General features: G+C 47.2%; 1 protein-coding gene across 3 annotated transcripts in view; it reads left to right on the forward strand.

Annotated features, from left to right (window-relative positions):
• Positions 1-22,517, forward strand: part of ppargc1b (peroxisome proliferator-activated receptor gamma, coactivator 1 beta) — an 83,369-nt gene that overhangs the window by 47,096 nt on the left and 13,756 nt on the right. For all 3 annotated transcript variants that reach the window (XR_004020459.1, XR_004020460.1, XM_030738965.1), the window contains exons 2-4: positions 11,481-11,666; positions 14,580-14,780; positions 21,286-21,411. Coding sequence is in view for 1 of the 3 variants with exons in the window: in XM_030738965.1 (XP_030594825.1) it covers positions 11,481-11,666; positions 14,580-14,780; positions 21,286-21,411 (513 nt within the window). In the remaining 2 variants the exon portion in view is untranslated. The remainder of the gene's footprint in view (positions 1-11,480; positions 11,667-14,579; positions 14,781-21,285; positions 21,412-22,517) is intronic.

Genomic DNA, 22,517 nt, shown 5'->3' on the forward strand with positions numbered 1-22,517 from the left:
TGCAGCACTCGGTAACATTTGTTGTGGTGACTGAAGGCCAGAATAATTAGATTGTGAGGCTGGATCATGTTTTTAATGATGGTTGTCCGTTAAGGGAGAGAAAAAAGAACAAAGAAACAGGATGTAGAAATGTGGACTTTTGACTGTGTCAAAATGGAAGTGACTGAGGTTGAGCACTTCCCTACATGGCAGGGACCCCAGTCTGCCTGGTCATCACTTCAACTCTCCTAAAGTTGCGCCATTGCTTAAATTTCAATTTCATGACAGCAATGAGGGAGGGCAGAGATTCATAGAGGCATTGCAATGATGAGTGAATTTAGACAGAAAATCCCATGAATCTCACAAATGCTTAGTGGGATTGAGTCTAATCCATCAGAGCAGATTTAGGAGCTTGTGATACAGTACCTGAACTCTTACTGCAGATATAAAGTTGTATGAACACTCCTTCCAGTCCTTCAGTCCAGCGTCACACAGCAAATCTCAGATGGTAAACCCTCAGCTACAGTGGTGTGAAAAAGTGTTTGCCCCCTGCCTCATTTCCTGTTTTTTTGCATGTTTGTCACACTTAAGTGTTTCGGAACACCAAACCAATTTAAACAATAGTCAAGGACAACACACGTAAACACAAAATGCAAGTTGTAAATGAAGGTGTTTATTAGTAAAGGTGAAAAAAAATCCAAACCATCATGGCCCTGTGTGAAAAAGTGATTGCCCCCTAAACCTAATAACTGGTTGGGCCACCCTTAGCAGCAACAACTGCAACCAAGCGTCTGCGATAACTTGCAATGAGGCTTTTACAGCGTTCTGGAGGAATTTTGGCCCACTCATCTTTGCAGAATTGTCCTAATTCAGTTACATTAGAGGGTTTTCGAGCATGAACGGCCTTTTTAAGGTCATACCACAACATCTCAATAGGATTCAGGTCAGGACTTTGGCTAGGCCACTCCAAAGTCTTCATTTTGTTTTTCTTCAGCCATTCAGTGGTGGACTTGCTGGTGTGTTTAGGATATTGTCCTGCTGCAGAACCCAAGTACATTTAAGCTTGAGTACACGAACAGATGGTCTGACATTCTCCCTCAGGATCTCTTGGTAGACAGCAGAATTCATAGTTCCATTTATCACAGCAAGTCTTCCAGGTCCTGACGCAGCAAAACAGCCCCAGACCATCACACTACCACCACCATATTTTACTGTTGGTATAATGTTCTTTTTCTGAAATGCAGTGTTCCTTTTACGCCAGATGTAATGGGACACACACCTTCCAAAGAGTTCCACTTTTGTCTCATCGGTCCACAGAATGTTGTCCCAAAAGTCTTGGGGATCATCAAGATGCGTTTTGGAAAAATTGAGACGAGCTTTAATGTTCTTTTTGCTCAGCAGTGGTTTTCTTCTTGGAACTCTGCCATGCAGGCCATTTTTGCTCAGTCTTTTTCTGATGGTGGAGGCATGAACGCTGACCTTAACTGAGGCAAGTGAGGCCTGCAGTTCTTTGGACGTTGTTGTGGGGTCTTTTGTGACCTCTTGGATGAGTCGTCGCTGCGCCCTTGGGGTAATTTTGGGCGGCCGGCCACTCCTGGGAAGGTTCACCACTGTTCCATGTCTTCGCCATTTGTGGATAATGGCTCTCACTGTGGTTTGCTGGATTCCCAAAGCTTTGGAAATGGCTTTATAACCCTTTCCAGACTGATAGATCTCAATTACTTTCTTTCTCAATTGCTCCTGAATTTCTCTGGATCTCGGCATGATGTGTAGCTTTCAAGGATCTTCTGGTGGACCTTACTGTGTCAGGCAGCTCCTATTTAAGTGATGTCTTGATTGGGAACATGTGTGGCAATAATCAGGCCTAGGTGTGGCTAGGGAAATTGAACTCAGGTGTGAAAAACCACAGTTATAGTATGTTTTAACAAGGGGGGCAATCACTTTTTCACACAGGGCCATGATGGTTTGGATTTTATTTCACCTTTACTAATAAACACCTTCATTTACAACTTGCATTTTGTGTTTACGTGTGTTGTCCTTGACTATTGTTTAAATTGGTTTGATGTTCCGAAACACTTAAGTGTGACAAACATGCAAAAAAACAGGAAATGAGGCAGGGGGCAAACACTTTTTCACACCACTGTACACTAGAAAGGATCAGCTTTGTTTGATGGGTCTTCACTGTGTCAGCACTTTTAAATCATACCATTCACTGCCAGTTTTACTTCATCTCTTAGAGTGCTTGGTGATTGCACAGTTGGGTTAAATATACAAGGAATAATTAAATGGATGCATTAGATTTGTTAAATAAGGTTTAATTACCTCAGTTCAGGAAGTCTGCCTGGAGCTCCATCAGTCTATCACAGTTTTCCACTTAAAAAAGCAAGTTTTCCTGGATGATAGCAAGCTAAGGATACTTCACCGGGATGTTAGCTTCACTGTTAGCTTCACCATTACCTTCACTGTGATGTTAGCATCACTGTTAGCTTCACTGTAAGCGTCACTGTGATGTTAACATGTTAGCTGTGTGAAAGGTCTTTGGGCAGCTTGAAGCTCCTGGAACATCCAGCAGGTCGGGTTAGCTGATGTAGGTATTCTGCCTGCAGAAAGCGCACAGCTGGACTGTGCTGGAGATGCTAGCTTTACCAACAAGCATGAATGAAAAACTAACTGACAGCATCTGTCAGAAGCAGGAACTGTCATGTTAATGATCAGAAAGGTCTCAGAACAGGTCTATAAAGATTGTACTTGAAAAAATGTGTCTCATCTAACATCGAAGGTCGTGATATTTGCAGGCATGCTTGTAGTGGATGAAGATGCAAACTCTTTGCTCAACACCTGGACCAATCAGATTTGGCTCCCTATGACATCATCACTTCCCAGAAAAGAAAATCGCTGTGGCAGAGGAACATCAGCAAAGGGATATAACGATATAACGTGAAATCAGAAACCAGTGGTGAAACGGTCCTGAGACAAAGGAGATGGTTTGAATGTGAGATCGAGCAAATTTAAATCAGGTGTGTGGACCTGTCCTCAGACCTTCATGATGACCTGTTGCTGTGAGTTTGTTACAGTTTCTGTCAGTCTGCACTGTCATCTTCATTCATCAAAGAGCTGTTAAGACTGCAGACTTTTGTTTTGCTAAATGGCACCGCAGCAGGGTGAGTGATTAAAGCCCGCTGCAATGTGTGGAGACACACGCACACACACACACACACACCCTGAAGCAGCAGTGATGGGAACAGCCAGTACTTCACAACACTCGTTTAGCAGCATCTCACTTCCTCCTCAGTTGGCCTCATTTGTACTCATCAGTGCATAAACACTCATTTCCAAAAACACAGCAAACACTCACACACACACTCTGACCGTATGACTTACTGACTGCTTCACTGCAGGACTTTCATTGAAGTTGAGGAAATGAACTAAATGAACTGTTCTTTATCTTTGGTGAGTGTGACGTCTGCGCTCTTCATCGTTTCCCACTGCAGAGGCAGTTTATTCATTACAGCTGGTTCATGTGTGCATGAGGGGTGACAGACACAGAGGCTCATGTTTGCATAGATCTCTGTCTGTCATGTGGTTCACACACACACACACACACACACACACACACGCACACACACACACACACACACACATACACACACACACACACACACACACGGGTGGAGTCATCTGTGTCTAGCAGCAGCTCCTCAAGTCAGCGGCAGCCTGTGGAAGAATTGGTCATGAGACCAGGATAAGAGCTAAATATAGTAACACACACACACACACACACACAGTGATAGGTGTGTGGCTCTGTGTCGTACAGGTCGTGTGGAGGACGCGGCCGTCTTTCACCGTCATGCTCGTAACTTTCTTTAAACCCTGTTGGAGCTAAGCCTGCACAGGTACACACCTGTGATAACTGCTCTGTGAGTGCCTGGGTGATTCTGATGGGCCCAAACATCTGTTGTTAACAGTCATATATATCATGTTCATACTAAACATGGTCTGTAATAACGAGCTCAGTGTGTGTGCCATAATGTACACACTGTTTAGCAGATTTTTTTCACACGCTGACATCACAGAGAGGGGAGGCTCTAATCTATAGTGTGGCTCCACCTACCCGCTGTCCAGACCTGATGGCTGTGAGGGGCAGCCAGTCAGCAGGAAGCTGTATCAGATAAAGAAGGATTATTTTGAACTGTGAATCATGCAGAGCTGCTCTAGTACAGTCCAAGAATAAAAACACGCAGCAGGAAATGGATCAGATTTAATGTGGCAGCCACTGAAATCTCTTTAGATGAACTGATCTCACAGAGGCACAGCGATGTGCAGCACTGAGGAGCGAGGGGGCCTCAGCTTTTCGCATGCTGCTCTTCTCTCTGGGTGTTCTTGCAGCTTGTTGTCACAGGCTTTCAGCACTATTTTATTCTATCATCAGTGACTCAGCAGTTTGCTTATCCAGTTTATGAATGTGAACTCTTGAGGTGTCACAGGTTTGACTGGTTTTCAGAGACGAGTTTGAACGTAAAGCTGGCTAAAAAACACGTTTTGGTGCTCAGTCAAGCTTCTCTGGATAAATAAAGATTAAACAGCATGAGATAATGATTCCCATTGATCTGCATCCTAATTTAGCTTCTGTCTGCACCCTGGTGAGTTTTCATTGTCTGACTTTGTGCCTCAATAATCAAACAGCACTTAATTGGCTTTTTGTGGCCCTTATTAAACATGGCGGGGGGAGGAGGGGGCATCCTTTTTGTTTGCTGTAATTAAGCTCATCCTTTGTGTGCTGGCCGTGTGGAGAAAAATGAGTGGGGAAGTTTAAATTCTCATTACCTGTCAATAAATGATTCCCAGGCAGCTCTGTGCATCGCACATCATAAACAGGGAAGGATCTAAGAATATCTGAGGACATGAAGGTTTATGATGACGATCACACATTCACAGGAAAAATAATCCAGCTTTGAAACAGAGAGCAGCCACTGATGTAAAGAAGATCCCTCAGACTGGAACTGGGAACAAACCACAAAAACAGAGTTATTGCTGGAGACCAAGTGAAGATGAAGACTCTTCTGGTTTGCTGCTCACAGAGAACACATAAGCTCCGTCAGTGCGGTCTCAGCTTTGACTGCGTAATGCTGCTGATCAAAGTCTGAGACATTTATGAAGCACTTCCTGTCAAAGTGACCTACAAGACAGCGAAAGGAGTGGGACATTTAGCGGAGTCCCCAGCCAGGCACGCCACCTTATATCTTCCATGTCACATCAATGTGCGAAGCTGGAAGGTGATTACAACTCTCCATCCGCCTCCTCTCATCACCATTTTTCAGCTATATGGGAGCGTTCTGTCACTTAACCTTCACATCTGTCCCCTGCTTCCATTTTCCTGGATTACTCCGTTCCTCAAAGACGAGTATAGGGCATCAGTCTGGATCATTTCAAGTTCCAAAAGTGTCGATTCTTACATATCAGAGGTGCTAAAATATGTCAGTAATCACACAAAGCCATCCACTTATGCCAGATTAGTCCTCCAGTTCATCCACAAACTGCTCAGAGCGTTCAGAGTTTAGGAAAGCTGCATTTATTGTAATCGATTAAAGGATTTACCAAACAAAATACTGAAGATATGTGTGTGTTGGTAGCTGCAGTCAGGACTGAGGGTGAAGAACAGCAGCTCTTCCCTCTAATGGTTGCAAAGGTGCATTTCTTCACTGAGTTTTCTTGGATTATTCCAGGATTCTGCAGTAAGTACCTTTGGTGATCCACGGCTTCAGGCCATGAGCAGCAGATCCCAGATAACCTGGGTGCACCGCTGCAGGCTGCTCTCAGCCCACAGCTGAGGGAGCTTGGCCTTGTATGGTGTTGGTTCTGTATCTGATCGTGTGTGTGTCTGTGTGAGTGTGTGTGTGCTCACCTAAAGGGAAGTTTGGACAGTCCAGAGCACTCACGTGACCGCACTTGTGACTGACCTTACGTAACATTACAAAGGCCTGCTGTCCAGCTGCCAGGGAGGCAGCAGCCAGAGCTTTGATTTCTGCATGAGGATCAATAAAGTGTCACATTATTACCACATTATTTTCAGAGCCGTGTAACACTCCAGTTTTTTATTGTTGGCTATAATTTTTGGCACAAAGTTTGGAGGAAGTGTGCCAGCAGTCTGTGCTACAGACTGCTGCTGGATCCACTTTAATGCTGCACATGCAGGACGTGGAAGACGTGGCTCCTTCAGCGTGATGCAAATCAAATGAGCTCCACACAAAGACAGCAGTTAGCATGGATTTGGAAAGCCGGCAGAGGCAGTGTGGAAACACCTGCAGACCACAGGCCTTCATACATGAACGAGGACAAGACTGTTTTCATCAGCTCGCAGACATAAAGTGGAAGTACCTCAAAAACGCAGTGTCTCAGAGCAGTTTCTGTGCTTCACACGCACCTTTACCTCCATTCTGACTATTGAACCTGTGCTCGTGTGTCACTGCAGCGCCGTGGGCTCGTGTTTCCTGCTTGTGGGCGGGGTAAAACACTCCCATAGGGTCCTGCTTAGGATACTTTGTGACGTGTCTCTTCCTGATGCCTCTGGTGTGTTTCTTGAATGTGTCCTGAGGTTGCTTGGCTTCATATTTTTTCTTAAGGGGAAGGATTAACCAAGGAGATGATTTCAGCTTGTGTAAGTGCAGTTCAGCGTGCTGTTCATGGAAACCGTGGAAAGACCAAAACAACCAATCAGGAGATGAGCTGTAAGGCACCTGACCCTCGTGTGTTTAAACAGAGAAACGAAGGATGCTGTCTTCATCCAAGTGTCGGAGCTCCAGCGCAGCCTTTCCACATCCACACTCTGCTTTAGCCCAGAAAGCTCTCCCACGTGCAGGCGTGCTATAAATAGCACAGGTTTAACGCGTGACTGTCCCAGCGGGCTTCCTCTGACTGAACGGGCTTCACTGTTTCCACTAAACCGCAGATTAACCACAACCCACTTCATGTTATCACACCTCCATCCTCCACAACCCGCCACTACACCACGACGCCCTTTACAGGGGAGACTTTCAGAAGGTCAAAGGTCAGGACTAAATGTTTGCTTGAAGACATCGTTCATATGAAGATCACCTGGTTTTCCACCATATCTCTGCTTTCTGTGGCAGCAGCACTAACAGCCTTCCTCTCTGCCGAGTTATTGAAGTTTGCCCGTCAATAACTTCAAAGGTGTCTGTATTCGACATTAATTTCATGCCCATTTGCTTAATCTGCCCATTCTAGTGCTCCATTTAAGCAGTAATGGATTCAGAGACACTCTGAGTGATGCTTTCACTCCTGACGTGTCACAGCACTGCGAATCAGTGAGGAATAGGCCTGTCTCTGACTTATTTTTCCTTTATTTCTCCCAGAGAAGGATGACTGCACACCGTGAGGTTATTCAGCACAAATATCTCGTTTATGTTCATGTCTCAGACTCTTTGTGCTCAGGGCCAGCTCGGTGTGGAGTCAGATGAGCTTCTTTGTGACGCTGAGGTTTTATAAGGATGCAAAAGTAGGCTGCTCTCACCTTGTGGTGGGTTCCCCTCCTTGCTCTGCTGATCGTGCTGTGAAGTGTGTTTAATCAGTGAGAAGCTTTTTCAGCTTTGAAACTGTATTTATGTGTTTGGAGTCTTGAATTTCAGATGCAGACCTGAGTCAGGCTTCTGTTTGCCCCCCCAGTTCGCTCATGAACGTACTGATGAGCAGATATGCAGCCTGTCAGGTTCAGAGAGCAGCAGCAGAGGTTGGTTACAGTGAGAAAACATTTCATCAGTGACCCACAGCAGTGCTTAAATTATACATTGAAATAAGAAGAAAACACCAAAACAGACACGAAACTTTCACTTCTTTTCTGCACAGTTTGCACTCAGTCATATGCAGTTATCATATGCAGTAAATCAGCAGCTGGAGCTGCTGAGGCTCAGAGGGCTGAACATGCTGCACTGGTCCTATAAACACCGTGTTACTTTGTAACTGCACACGCTTGATTGGATCTTTGGTTCCTTTAATGTATTCAGAGAACGTTATATTTGGATTGTTTCTAAAGATGCTTCAGATTAGCTCCGTGCCCTTATAAGCACCTCCTCCTGGAAACAGGAGCAGAGCAGGAAAGGCGTCGCTCCTGACTGAGCTGCTCATCCGCCTGCTTCGTCCTCCTGATGTCTGTGACTCGTGGGGTGAAGCTTCAGGGTCTTCATCACTATTCAGTCGGTGCAGCACTGTGAACATGCTGCAGCAGCCAGGACGCTGCCACACGTGTCACGTGTGTGATGTTGGTCTCAGTCGTGTTTGACTGTGTGTGTGTGTGTGTGTGTGTGTTCTGCTTTTTGCCTGCTTTCTGATACAACATGTGAGTGATTTTGTGTGTGTCCAAAGATGGTTTATTGATTGGTGGCTGTGGTGGAGAGAAGGAAGGATGATGGAGGGAGGAGTGGAAACATTCAATCAGCCGTCCTCTGAGGGACGAGAGGGAGCGATGGTGGGAAGAAGAAGGGAAGAGATGGTGGGGTTAGAGAGAGATGGATGGGCAGAAAAATAAAAAGAAAGAAAGCAAGAAGGGAAAGAGGGGTTGGAGGAAGGAAAGGAGAAAAGGGGAAAGGAGATGTATGAAGAGGAAAGGAGAGAAAAAGGAGAGGCAGATGCTGAGAAGAAGAAGACACAAAGAGAGGGAAGAAAGGCTGGAGGAAAAGGAAAATGTGTCTTTTTTCCAAGGAAAGTGCAGGTGAAGGAAAGGGAAGAGCAGCAGCAATATAGAGGAAAGTGAGATTAAGAAGAGGAGAGGAAAGGATGGGGATGAGTCAGAGCCATGTGAGAAGGATGTGAGCTGCATGCTAAGGAACCTACACGCACAGCGAGGTGGAAACACACCTGCATCAGCAGCTGAGGGAGGGTCTTACAGAGGGCGTCCTCTCCCTTCATTTCCCCCTTCCTCTCCTGCTCCTCCCCCTCCTCTGTGAAGTCATGGCCGCCCTCCCCCTCCTCCCCTGACTGCTGCTAAACTCTCCTCTGACCGACATCTTCATTCCTGCATCCTTCTGCTTCTTCTCTCAGCTTCCATCCACTCTGCTGATTGGCTTTTTGATCATGTCTCCTGTGTTGTTTATGAAACCATAAATCAGCTCATCTTATCATTCCTCGACCCAAATAAACATGCTGAATAAACACACAAACTAAGACGCACAGCGAGGCAGCGCGGGAAGAGCCGAGGTCGTAGATCAAAGCAGTAAAAACCACCTGAGACACTGAAGAACTGCAGCTGTGTGTGTGTGTGTGTGTGTGTGGGGGGGGGGGGGGGGGGGGGGTGATGCTTCTTATAAAAACCTAGTAAAGGCAGCAGTTAAAAACAACAATACTAAACTAATGGAGCAGTGAGACGGGAGAGACTGATGATCATGAAGCGTAGATAATAACTGATTATTGCTGGCTTGTGTTCATTTATCATGAGCGCATGCTGCCTGTTGATTAAACATAGCTTTTGGGGGGAAATATAAATACTGTTTATTGTTTTTATGAAAAATGATAATTCATCCTGAAGAAGGAGGGGAGAGGACGGCTCTGCCGGCATGTTCCTCTGAGCTGCTCACCTTTTTATGAGCTTTGTAGCCTCTGCAGTTCTGCAGGTTACAGGTGAGAGCTCTGAGCTGCTGCTGCAGGTGAAAACAGCTAAAATAGAAATGCTGAGGCTGAGCCTGTGAGTCAGTTAGAAAGGAGGCTGCAGGAAAACTGATCTGTTTGAATCAGTTAGAAAGACGGCTTAACTGGTCAACCCAGTCTGCAGGCTCAGTGAGAACAACAGAAACAGCAGCGCGCGCGCGTGTGTGTGTGTGTGTGTGTGTGGGCGGCAGGTCTGGGGTGGGGTGGTGGCTTATCGTTATCATTTATACAGCAGGACATTGATTTCTCAGCTCACAGACGTTGAAGAGGAATGTTTCCTCCCTGAAGGGACCGCAGAGCTATTTCCCATCACAGCCAGTCACACACACACTTCCTGCTCTTCTTCTTTGCTCCTCATGGTGACGTGGCTCAGTGTGTGAGGCTCAGTGTGTGAGGCTCAGTGTGTGAGGCTCAGTGTGTGAGGCTCAGTGTGTGAGGCTCAGTGTGCCTCGACTGTAGCCCACGGTGGTTTATAGAGAGGTTCTTGAGGATAAAACAGAATCAAGAACCAAGTTTCCACGTGTTCCAGAGAGCATTTCAGGAATCTGTGAATTCCTTTGAGGAATTTGGAAGTGTGATCCTGAAGCTGTCTGGATGGGTCGTAGCCTAAATTAAGCAGTCTATACTGTATGAGCCAGTGGGTGTTCACAGGATGTTGCAGGGATTGTTAAGGTGGTTTCTGAGGTTACTGAGGTCTTCAGAGGTATCCTGAAGGTTGTAGGGTCGTTGAGGTGCGTTTGAGAGGAAAGGTCAGCAGTGCCTGAGGACGTTATCACTTTTTGAAAAGGCTGTGGGGTTCTTTGAAGGATACAGGGATCCTTTTGAGAGGTACATTAGTGCTCACTAGAGTTTTAAGGGTTCTCTGAAAGGATCTAAGGGTGTTAGCTGAGCGTGCTCAGTTCCTTCGGGGGTCTCTCATTGGCTCAAAGGTCACAGAATGTAGACAGGTCATAAGGTGGATGCCAGGGTCCTTGTCTGACTTTAACCTATGGGGTTTGAGGGGTTTTTAAAGCGATCCATTACTGCTGCAGTGAAGACGCCCTCCCTGAAATAATCGCTCTTCTCTGTCTCTGGTCCTCCTTTTTTCCTGGGTTTCAGTGTTTGTGCACTTTTGAAGACACGGTACAGAGCTCACATTATTTGGAGATATTTGTTACTAAAGAAAAGTCAGAAAACAAAGTTCTATCATCCATCTGCCACCTCGACCGAAGGCTCCACGGATCAGAGTAGCTCATTTCAGCCAATGAACAGGAACTAATCACCTGGAGACCTCTTCAGCGCCGGGACACCTCCACGGTGGCCACTGGTGCGTGTGACATGTAGTCTGATAGTGACAGGGCAGATGCCTGTGTCGGTTTCAGTGCTGAACCTCCTCAAACGTGGAAGCCTCATTATCTCTAATGAGTAGCTGTTGAGAGATGAAGGGCTGTTGATGAGAGCTCCTCGTGATGCTGACAGTGAGCAGCATAATGATGTACAGTACAGAGGCTTTTATCCAGAGGGGCTCACAGTACGTCAGCTGCGAGGGTATCTCAGAAAGGGCGGCCCGATGGGAGCTAAAGCCCTGATTCTTACAGGAGTAGCACTGACGAGCTTCACGGAAACACCAAAACCTGTGAGGGAACGGTCTCCACGCTGGTGTCTCAGAGAGCAGTGGCTCCAGAGGAAGCATCGTGTCATTCCTGTGGCAAAGCAGAGCAAAAAGACACTTTCTAACTGTTGTCCAGCTGTGATCTTTGTGACTCGTGCACATTTTTGTATCCCAGCAGAACCGAAACTCCTGGGAATTTTGCTTTGATCTCGATGTTTAACTAACGTGACCTTTCCTTGTCTTTTTCCGTCTTCAGTATGGGGAGGAGGAGGTGTGTTCGGACCGTTTGGACACTGACTTCCCGGACATCGACCTCTCCCAGCTGGACACCAGCGACTTCGACAGCGTCAACTGCCTCGGCGAGCTGCAGTGGTGCAACGATCATCCGGCCGATGCTTCACCGGCCTCCATTCACTACAGTACAGCAGATGAGCTCTTTGAGGTGAGGTTACTGTGCTGAGGTCAGTTGTGTAGCTCACTGGTTGTGGTGCTGCACTGGTGTGAGTCTCTTCTCTGAACGAGTTTGACCTTCTTTGCTTCTGCCACCTGTGCTCATGAGAGTCTGATTCAGAGATGGAGGTCTGAGGAAGATCGATCTTCATCCTTTGTTTAGGGTTTAGACAGAGTTGCTGTTCTGTGACGGACGTCCCAAATGCAGCACGCTGACTCTGAGCAGCACAGTGTACAAAATATCTGCTCCTTCACATCATTTCAGTGAAGTGTGGAGAGCACGAGGCGCCCAGCCACCATCGTGCTGCAAACACGTCGGCGTGCTGCAGGTGAACAGCAGCGACCCTCAGTCCCTTCTATCCTTGTTTCTACAGACCTTTCCAGCATAGCTGTTTAAACTGTTTTCATGTTTTCAGGTGGAGCTCACTCCTAATAGCTCATGCTGTTCATGAAACTGATATCAGAAGCATGTTGTAAAGGAGCCAAAGTTTCCTTTGCTGAAGCGCGTGTCAAACCCAGACCCTTGGCCTTGGATTAGGATGTGCAGCGTGTTTCTGTGGGCACAGCCAAGAAAGTCATTTGCAGTTATGCTGTGTGTAACATGATGATGGCAGCAGCACATCAGTTTGAATCTGTGCTGATGAAAGCCCTCAGGCTCCGGTGTCCGGTGCCCTTCCTGGATGAATTCAAGGAATACCCTTCTAATTTTTCTTTATCTGAAAGCCAGCCGGGATCATTGATCGTCCATAGGTTTCCGGTCCCTGCGACGTCTTGCAGTCCCATTATGGAGGCTAAATCGAGCGCACCTCGAGAATAAAAAGACAGTAACGGGGAGATAAAGTAGCATTCAGGTCCAGATCGTCTGCTGTGTAATGCAAGTCTGCTGATGGAAATTGCTTTGATGCTGTGATGCTCCACAGAGTATTGGTTAAATGAAGACAGGCTAAGCATTATGGGAATTCAGGTAAATAAACAGCTAGTCTGTGTCTGCGCTCCCTCAGATTTGACTCTGTCTTCGATCCCCATTAGCCGACGCCTGTTTGACTCCCTGCTGCTGACACGAAACCAGACTTTACAGCATCTCCAAGGACTGCATTAACAGCAAGAGACATAATCGTACTGCACAGGCATAATCATAAGAGAAGGCTTCATTTCTGACAGCATGCAGCCGATAAGGACGAAGACATGAAGCGGCCCGTTAATCCCCCCCCCCCTTCTTTGTCTCCATCTTCTTTAACTGCCTCACTTCCTTCAGCTCTTGTTCACCCACAGCTCCCTCTCTGTTTCTTCCTTTGGTGTTTTCATCCATTCATTTCACCAATAACTGCTTCACCTGATGCACTGATCTGTTCTGCAGGCACACGCTGCACGTTGATGCCATTATGTCTGTGGACATACGTAGAGCTTAAAGAGAGGAGACGTAGTTTCTCAGCACCTCCGGCCCTTCATCCTCCTGCTCTTATGTTTCAGCCAATACTGTATTGATCAGACTAATACAGCGGTGCAGATTGTCAGACAGCGTTTGATTATGAGCACAAGTAATGAATAGAGCGATAAGCTGGCAGATGAAGCCCCCCCGTCCATATCTCCACCCCCTGCTATCAGTCAATATTCCCCTTATTTACGGTTGCGTATCGGAATCTCATCCCGAGTTGGAGTTATTGATCGTGTTTGTGTGACTTAATTTAACCTCTGACAGTGAGTCTGAAAGGGAAGACTGCTTTGATACAAAATTATGACTTTATTAGCAATAATAATAATAATAATAATACACACTCACTGGACACTTTGTTAGGTACACCTGTTCAACTGCTTGTTAAAGCAAATATCTAATCAACCAATCACATGGCAGCAGCTCAGTGATGAAGACGAGCTACTGAAGTTCAAAGAGAGCATCAGAATGATGAAGAAAGGTGATTGAAGAGACTTTGGACGTGTCGTGGTTGTTGGTCTGTTTCACAAACTGCTGATCTGCTGGGATCTTCCTCACATCCATCTGTGGGGTTCACAGAGAAGCTCTGAAGAGAGGAAATATCCAGTGAGCAGCAGCTCTCTGGGAGAAAAGGCCTTGTTGATGTCACAGAGGTCAGAGGAGTACCTCAGTACTGGGCGGAGTCTGCAGCAGCTGTGTGACACTCTCATGTCAGCATGGACCAAAATCTCTGTGTCGCTCTGTTATCCAGGAAATGTGATCATGTGATTTGTGTGGCTGCCTTTGAATGTTAATAAAGCTTTTCTGTGACATTCATGTTAATAAATGTAAACTAAATATCACTTTGAAGCAGTAAAGCATTGCTGTGGTGATGCAGCACTGAAGCATCCTGTGGACTCTTCGTGTCAGTCAGTCAGTCAGTCAGTGAGCCTGAAGACAGAATAAATGTAATAATAACTAGTTTGGCAGGCAGGACAGATGGAGCTGATGAGACAGACAGATGAGCGAAGCTCCCCGTAGGCCAGCCGTGCTATCACCTCTCCACCAGACTCCGCTCTCAGCAAGATGGCAGCTCCGTAACAGTAAACAGGCCCTGAGTGCATGTCGCCGGAGGGACGGGGGCCAAAAAGACTGAAATTACAGATAAACAGCATTTTGTGCAAATGTGACAATAACCATGCTCGAAAATGGCAGAAATGCACGTACAACATCACAGAAAACTAGAGTCACAGCCAGCTTAATGAGTTCAAAGGTGAGCGGTAACTCACCTGAGCCTGGTAATACAGAAGGTAACAGCTGACCTGAATGAATGGGAGTGATTCAGCAGTTACACACAGCTCCTAACAAAAACAGAGGTCATATTTCGGGGGGGAACTGTTACCTGTGCACAGGTAACAGTTGGTGCAGCAGACTAATATGAATGTGTATTAAATGTGATGTCACCATGCTCTCTCCGTGTTGGACTTCCTGCAGATAGAAGAGGAGAACGCGGCTCTGCTCGCCGCTCTCACCGACAGTTTGGATGGCATCGTGGATGCTGAGGTTGGCGGGCTCTCTGTGTTCCCTGCCCTGGGGGAGGAGCCCAGCCAGGAAGAGGAAGAGGAAGACGGTCTTTCTCTCAGTGCCGAGGACTTTCGCCAGCCCCCGGGGGCCGAGACGGAGGACCCATCCCTGGTAAGAGCACTTGGTACACAGACACACAAAGTGGAGAAACCTCTCATCAGGACTCCTTTATCTCCATTTTGGCTCCCTGAGCTTCACTTCTGTAACAGTTTCCTGTTTGTGTTTGATATTTCCTTCTTTTCTCTTTTGTCTTCGGTCTGCAAATCAAAAGTCTCTCACAGCTCCACAGACACAGCTTGTCTTTAATGCAAGCCTCAAACACCATCCAGCCCTCGTCACCCCGCCATGCCGAGCCTCTCCTTTCCCATTCCCCCCCCCTCCATCTCAATCTGTGCCGCGTTTGCTAACCTTGATGTTCCCTCGTTGGCCTGCGAGGTTCAAAGTCTGCCTTTAACTCCAGGAAAATCGAGTGAGGCACAAAGTAACCTTTCATCCAGTCTGTGTGTGTGTCCCTGTGTGTGTGTGTGTGTGCTGCAGAGGTTTCAGTCTGAAGGTCCTAAATGCTGAAGTGTGTCACACTCGTGGTCACAGCAGGACAGCAGCAGGATTCGAGCTCTGTGATTGGCCGTTACTCTCCGCTCAGATGAAGTTCTCTGTGATACGTTCACAGGTCATAATCAGAGACCCAGGAGAACGGTCCTCACATGTCCATAAGTGTTGGTGTTTGTGCTGAGGTCTGTGCTGAGGTCTGTGTGTTTTTGACCCTGTGCCCCCTGCTCTCCTTTCACACAGTGCTGCTGGAGGCTTCTCCCTCTCTTTCTGGCCCGTCCGTCGCTCCCTGAACCGCACTTCCAGGAACAAACCCTGTTTTTCTGCCTGCACCTGAGCCACCCCGCCCCCGCCCCCTTCCCAGAAACAGCAAACACACAAACAACCTGTCGGATCCCCCTTTATGTGCTCTGCTGCACTCGGCTCTCGAGCTTAATTGAAGCAGGAAGCTGTTTCGCTGCGATGAAGCACGTATGATTACTTCTCGTCAAGATGAATCCACCCTGCTTCCTTAATTTGTCTTAAATTTCACAGCACAAGGGCTGCTTACAGGGTGTTCTCGTGTGCTCTGATTTAGTGGCAGCCTACAAAGATGCTATTGTTTGGCAGTCGTGAGTCATGCCGGATGGCTGAATACCTACAGTGTAAATGCTCAGCAGGCTGCTCTGCCTGCCATTTGCAGTGCCACACTTGTTAAGCTTTAAAATGAATCATTGGGTGCTTAGTGATACTAGTCAGTGAGACTCCCTGATCAGAAAGGCCCAATAACCTTTACAGAACAGCCAGATCTGCTGTCCCAGTGAAGGCAGCCTGAAGCTGAGCGCGTGGGGAGCTGCACTCCTAGAATGAGCATTCCTCCTAATGCAAAATGATAGCAACCAATGAGTAATGGAGCTTTGCTCTGAGTCCAGCTGTGGGCACCAGGAGGAAGCAGACTGATCAATAATATGCTGTCGTGGATGCCAACAGATCAGCTGATCCTCTTCTACCCCCTCCATTGGAAACTGGGGGCGCTGCTGTAACTGCTTTGGCCTTTCTACAGCTGCTATTGACTCTGCAAACTATTATGCCACCCACCTCCACCCCACGCCTCCACCTCACTGACGCCCGCTCAGTTGTGTGTCGGGAAATAAGAAGCTTCTCCTGACCTAACCTAACATAGATCTGAAAGCTTCACTTTAAGTGTCTCATTGATGCAGTTCAACAGAAACCATCAGAGCTGATATCTTTGCATTCTTGAAGCGCAGCGACAGTGTCGATGTAATCGTGACCAAGAGTTAACATCTATTTTCATTGGCCTTCTTAATTTAAAGGTAAAATGTAAAGTGTGTAGACCTCAAATTACTAGTAATACTTCAGTTAGTAATAAAGCACGCAGCTGCAGCCAGCGTGGCACAGCGAGGTCAAAGTGGAACCAGAGAAAGCAGCCCTGCTCCATCCTTACAGAAGCATCCACCTGGTGGTGCTGGTAGGACCTGTCTCAGTGGCATCACCAAGATCTCGGTGTTTCATGACCAAGGCTACAAGTTTAGGATCATTTAACAAGTGAGTATTAGTGTTGGTACTCAGAGCAGTGGGACAGATGGGAGACACACCAGGGAGTATAATAACCAGTGCACAGGGCATTCCTGCCAAATTGGTGGAAATTGCAGTGACTTCAATGACTCTGAGCGTTTAAGTAATCAGGGTAGTTTGGCTGTGGAGGAAGCCAGAAAACGAAGAGGGCCTGAGTGTGTAGTTCACTGCATGCAGCACGGCCACAGCCTACAGGAGTCAGTCAGGCAGAGCGGGTGGTGCTGCTGCAGTCTGGTAAACACCATGATGAAAGTCTTGTTTGGTGCAAAATAGCAGGTCAGCGACACCGAACGGTCACACCACCAGATGCCATCTTCTCTGCTGTTGTGCTGCAAAACAATGTTGCCCCAACTCCACTGTCCTGCCCTCATTTACCCTTCAAGCCTTCTTGGTTAGCAGTCAGCTGGTGTCAGAGACGGGTGGGGCGCAGGCTGGTTAATGAGTTACAGCATCCAGCAAGAAAAGACTGAAGGTCAGACGCGTGTGAGGCCAGCGTGCAGAGTATGATTACATTTCATGCTCTGTCACTGCGTTTCATGGAGTTTTGACATTGTGCACGTTTGCAGAGTAACTGAGAGTGTTTCCCGTCAGTGACAGATTAACCATAGAAGAAGAGCTGTGAGACTCAAACCTGCTTCTACTCTTGCAGACACTTTGTGTTGCATTGTTACACAGACTCACTGTTCTGTGTAGCCCCCCTCAGCGCTAAGTCAGCACTGAATTTAGAGTTAATTAATAATGAAATCAAAGACTCTTTAGATTCGTGGAATACGAGCCGCAGAGACAGGAAACAGCGACAGTCTTAACGAGAAAACACACCTTCTGTCCCGCCGCCTCACACAGCTGCGTCTGCACCACACCTGAAGCTCCCAAATTCTGAAGTCATTTCCTGTGGGCGTCGCCTTGTAGCACCTGCAGGCAGCAGCGCTGTGACTCGTGTGGCTTCAGGAGCTTTCAGTGTCAGAAATGAGACGCATCGTGGTGTTTTGTTCCAAAGCAGAGAAGCTATTTCCCACTTACGGCCGTGCAAGCCGCCGGTGGTCGGGATGAAGCTGGAATATTGGGCTCACAGTGCACCACCAGCTGTAACAGCACCTTCAGGATCACTCTGCTTCAGTGATGCTTTCAGAAATCAGCCTCAGAGTCCAAAAGCTGTTTTTAAAGGTTTTCTCACAACAGCAAGAACACATTTGTTTGATTTTAGTAATCACCTGTGTGCGGTCTCTTATATTTCACTGATCCGGCCGTGGCCTCGGACCCTGACAGGAAGCAGAAGATTTCACTTTCCTACATTTAGAAAAGACTCTTTCCATTGCGTACACGCTCAGCAGTAAAAATAGCAGCCTGACATCCACTCACACAGGAAAGCCTCATGTACTCCTGTGTGTGTGTGTGTGTGTGTGTGTGTGTGTGTGTGTGTGTGTGTTTCATCCCATATTTCCATCAGTGCAGTGGAGCACTGTCATGTGACTGCTGTCACTCTGTGCTCAGGCCTGAGTGAGGCAGCGCCCTCTACTGGTAAGAAGTGATAGTTCAGATGACTTCACTGCTTCACATTAAAACGATTAGAGTCACATTAAAGTGATCCATGAACTCTTCATTTTTTTAGTCACAATGCATAAGTGTGATAAGAATGACTGCAGCCTTTCTGCTAGTAAACGACTGAATTACATCAGACAGCTCAAAATAAACAGTTTCAGGACACTTTTGGAAAGACAAACCTCATTCTTCCTGAAGATAACGCATCATTTGAATACTGGTGGGGGCCCTGCGAGTGGACCCTGCCTCTCGCCCTGTGGGATAGGCTTCATACTGACAGCATACAGCTGGTATGAAGGTGGGACCATCTCTGCTGCACTCATGTAACCTGTAACTCTGAGCATGAACACCACAGCTGCTCTGCACCAGTCCAACACAGAGCTTTACTGGAAACTCACCACAGTACTGCAGACTGACCTGCTCATCCTGCACTAAACTGCAGTATTTTCATGCAGCCTCTGAGTAACACAGAGTTAGTGTACCTCAGTGGGTTTTACAGGACGTTTCACAGTGTGGAAAATCATAACTTCACATCATAAACAGATCCAAGATCTGATTTTAAACTTCCAGCTTTAAACTTCCAGGTTATCGGAGCTCCCTGAGCAGTCCTTCCCTTTAAATCTGACCTCTCTGCTTCCTCTGCTTCCTCTTTCTTCCATCTTTCTCCATCTCTGAGTGAACTTCTCTCTCATTGTGGAAACACAGCAGCTGGACCTTCAGCTCGCAGACACACTGTGTGACAAACTGCACACAAACACTTTGTGTGTTTGCTGATATTTGTTGAGCTGATAGAAACGTTGCATTAGAAATGACTGCCATCTAAAACCCGTTACTCCCTTTATGCTCCTCTTCTGTAGGGCTAGCTAGATGCTGAAGTACCGCGACCCCAGCTTATGGTCTGCACTCGGTCCCTGTTTAACCCCTGAGTATGTTTGAGGCGCCTCAGAGGGGTTAAAGTATAACGAGCCTGTTTTGAACGTGTGAGAAGTAGAAGGCGCAGATATTTGTGACAAAAATGTAGGCAGCAAAAGCAAAAAGTAGTTAGTACTGAAGTACTGATACCTGGTAATTCTCCTTAAGTACAGTAACAAAGTATTCCCACCTCTGCTGCACACGCTCCTTTGTGTTTTCTGCTTTGGAGCTGCTCTGTGTTCATGCTTTCCCTGCAGTTTGTGTTTCTGTTCATGTGATCACACCTCGGCTCTTTCTGCATGTGTGTCCCACCGCAGAACAAGGCCTCCATTGATGAGGCCAGTGAAGCTCTGGAAGGCATCCAGAGTAGAGTAGAGTAGAGCAGAGCAGAGTGAAGAAGAGTAAAATGTGTGTTTGAGGGGCCCAGACAGTGGCGGGCAGCTTTCAGTATCCAAACAGACACAAACCTTCAGTCACTGCTGTTCACTTTCCTCAATGGGACTCTCAGAGGAGCATCATCACGCACTCCGAGCCAAGTTGGCTCGCCCACAAAGAGCCGCTGTGGCCCCATTAGCGATGCAGGCGATCGGCCCCTTCAGTCATTTGACCCAGATAGTATTCTGTGCTTACAGCCAGCTCTGATGGGTGCTGGTGTTGTACAGTACTGCACACAAATGACCTCCAGAGAATCAGCAGCAGCATCACGCCAGACACCACCGTTATTAACAGTTTGCATACCCAATAAATGGATGTAATGTAATGTTCTACTTCCTGTCTCATAAACCTAAAGAGCCTGCAGTGGGACACCTCCTCTGATATATGCAGGTCTCGTGTATTTTTAGGTGCCCTGTGTGAACCGGTGGTCCGGTTTCATATCAGTGATTCAACGAGACTCAAACCTTCGGTCTTTCCTCCACCGTTAACAGAGCAGTACTTTTAGTGAACGTGAACAGCAGTACTGCAGTAGTCCTGCTTCCAGCCAGCAGGCTTACTGAGCTGGCAGTAAGGGTTCATAACAGAATGGCTGCTGATGACCGAGCTGAGCTCGCAGCGCAGAAACATTAGCAGAGAACACCACAGGACCGGGCTCCTGATTCTGCAGACCGCGGGCAGTCACAGGAAACACATTCAGAGGATGTATTAACACAGACTGAATGCTCACTGTGACCTTCTTCGGGCAAAGCTTCTATAAACAGCTGCATGTGTTCCTGCTTCTCCTGCACATCTGTATTTTCTGCATGGTCTCCTGGAGAAAAGGCTGCAGCTTAAAGGAGGATTTTCTCTCTAAGCTGGTTTATATCAGCTGATAGTCCTGACATGAAGCGAGGAACACATGAAAAAGCAAAGAAGGGTAGTGGGGGGGGGGCAGTTGTGTTAATATTCAGCGTAAAGGTAATATCTGGGGAATGTTTCATGCCTGTGAGTCAGCTCCAGCTTCCTGGTTGATCTGAAGGAAGGAGAGGATGGAAAATGGTGGACAGCGATAGGTGGACACCGAGGAAGAGACAGTGATGGTTACTGGATTAAAAAGGAAAGCTGGATGACAGTAAATGCATCAGGATGGATAAAGAGTAATGGAACGAGTGCATCAGAGAGAAGGAGCAGCAGTCCTGCTGTGTTATTACAGAGAGAACAGCTGAAGCTGGTTTCTAATGGAAAACGTGAGTGTAGCTGTCAGCTTTAGTGAAGTGATAAATGTACAGTATTGTGACCTCGCCTGCACATTATTGTCTCACACAAACATCCATCTGCAAAGTGTTAACAGCTGACAGAATATAGATTAAAAACTGGCCCCATGCTGGACGCATTCATCTCACTGTAAACCCTCCTGCTGTGTTCAGCTCGTGTCTTCTGCAAAACAAATTTCACCTTTTTATTATGTTTGGATTGTCTTACACACACAGTTATACACACAGTCACACACACACAGTTATACACACAGTGCACATGCAGTCAAACAGCCATCAGGACTGCAGTTAAGCCCTGTGAGTGGACACAGACTTGGTAACTCTGCTGAGCTTTGCCTTCTTTTTCTCCTCAGCTGAAGAAGCTGCTGCTGACGCCTCCCAACATGCCGGCGGGCGTCGATGTGCACAAAGATGGGGTTAACGGCCATCGCTACGGCAACAGAAGCTTGCGCCTTCGGCCGGTCCGACCTCTGGTGAAGGTGAGGCACAGACTGCTGTGAGCGTGTGACGGGATAGCACGGTTTCAGGTGTTGCTAACACTTTGTGGATTTGCCTCACTCCCCAGATAACTGATCACATCCTCTCAGGCAGGCGGGTTCAGACAGAAGTAATCGCTGCTGCACGTTCAGCCTGCAGTCAGCTGCTGCTGCACCTTTGAACAGGTGTCTGCACTTGTTCTGTTCCACGTCGTCAGATACAATTATTGATAACTGATTATGAATAAATCATCCTCAGCAGGAAGTTCAGGTTTACGGTGGAACATAGGTTAAAGTGTTCAGACTGGTCTGGCTCTCAGGGGTGGTCTAAGCAGAGGCTCCCAGGCCTCCCTCTGCCAGCCACCTCCTGTAGCTCGGGGGGGTTTAAACATCAGAAACTCTTATTGATTTTATTGAGTTGAGTAGAAACCCAGTAGGAGCAGCAAACCTGTGGCAGGCCTTGGATGCTGGTTGTAGTACATACATTAGTATGTGGTACAGTGGGTCTTCCAGCTTGCAGAGACCTTCAGCTGCTCTGATGGGTGTGGTGTTGGAGAGGAGAGGAGAGGACGTTGACAGTGGCTGCTAGCAGTAAGTGGATAGAACTGTGTTTCATGTGGTCATTGATTACAGCATCATTTATGTGGTACAAGCGTGCAGCATGATGAGCCTTCACACACACTGTGCTGCTGCCGGAGGAAGCGGGGATGAGCCGAGCCTGGATCCATCATGAGGAGCTGTAGTTTTAGCATAGCGTAGCCTTGCTGTGGCAGATGGCGAGAGTACTGACTGACAGGGTGAGAGGGCAACAGTGAATCGCAGTAATGTGGGCGAGCGTTTCCTCACAGCTGCACACTGAATGATCAGGACTGAGATTTACTGCCGCGTGCAGGGCTGGAAGCTGCTTTCATGCATCTTTTGTTGTTTGCCGCTTCATTCGTCATTCCCACAAACAGCTACAGACAATGTAATGAAATATTCCAGTGCAATAATGTGAAACATCAGTATTAAATATCAGCAGTTAGTGCGAGGCCCTCGGAGTCGAAGGCTGTCATTTTGTTACTTGATTAATGTGCAGCATTGTCGATACATTTAGAAAAATTGCCTCC

The sequence above is a fragment of the Archocentrus centrarchus genome, chromosome 10 (genome assembly GCF_007364275.1).
Source record: "Archocentrus centrarchus isolate MPI-CPG fArcCen1 chromosome 10, fArcCen1, whole genome shotgun sequence".
NCBI lineage: Eukaryota > Metazoa > Chordata > Actinopteri > Cichliformes > Cichlidae > Archocentrus > Archocentrus centrarchus.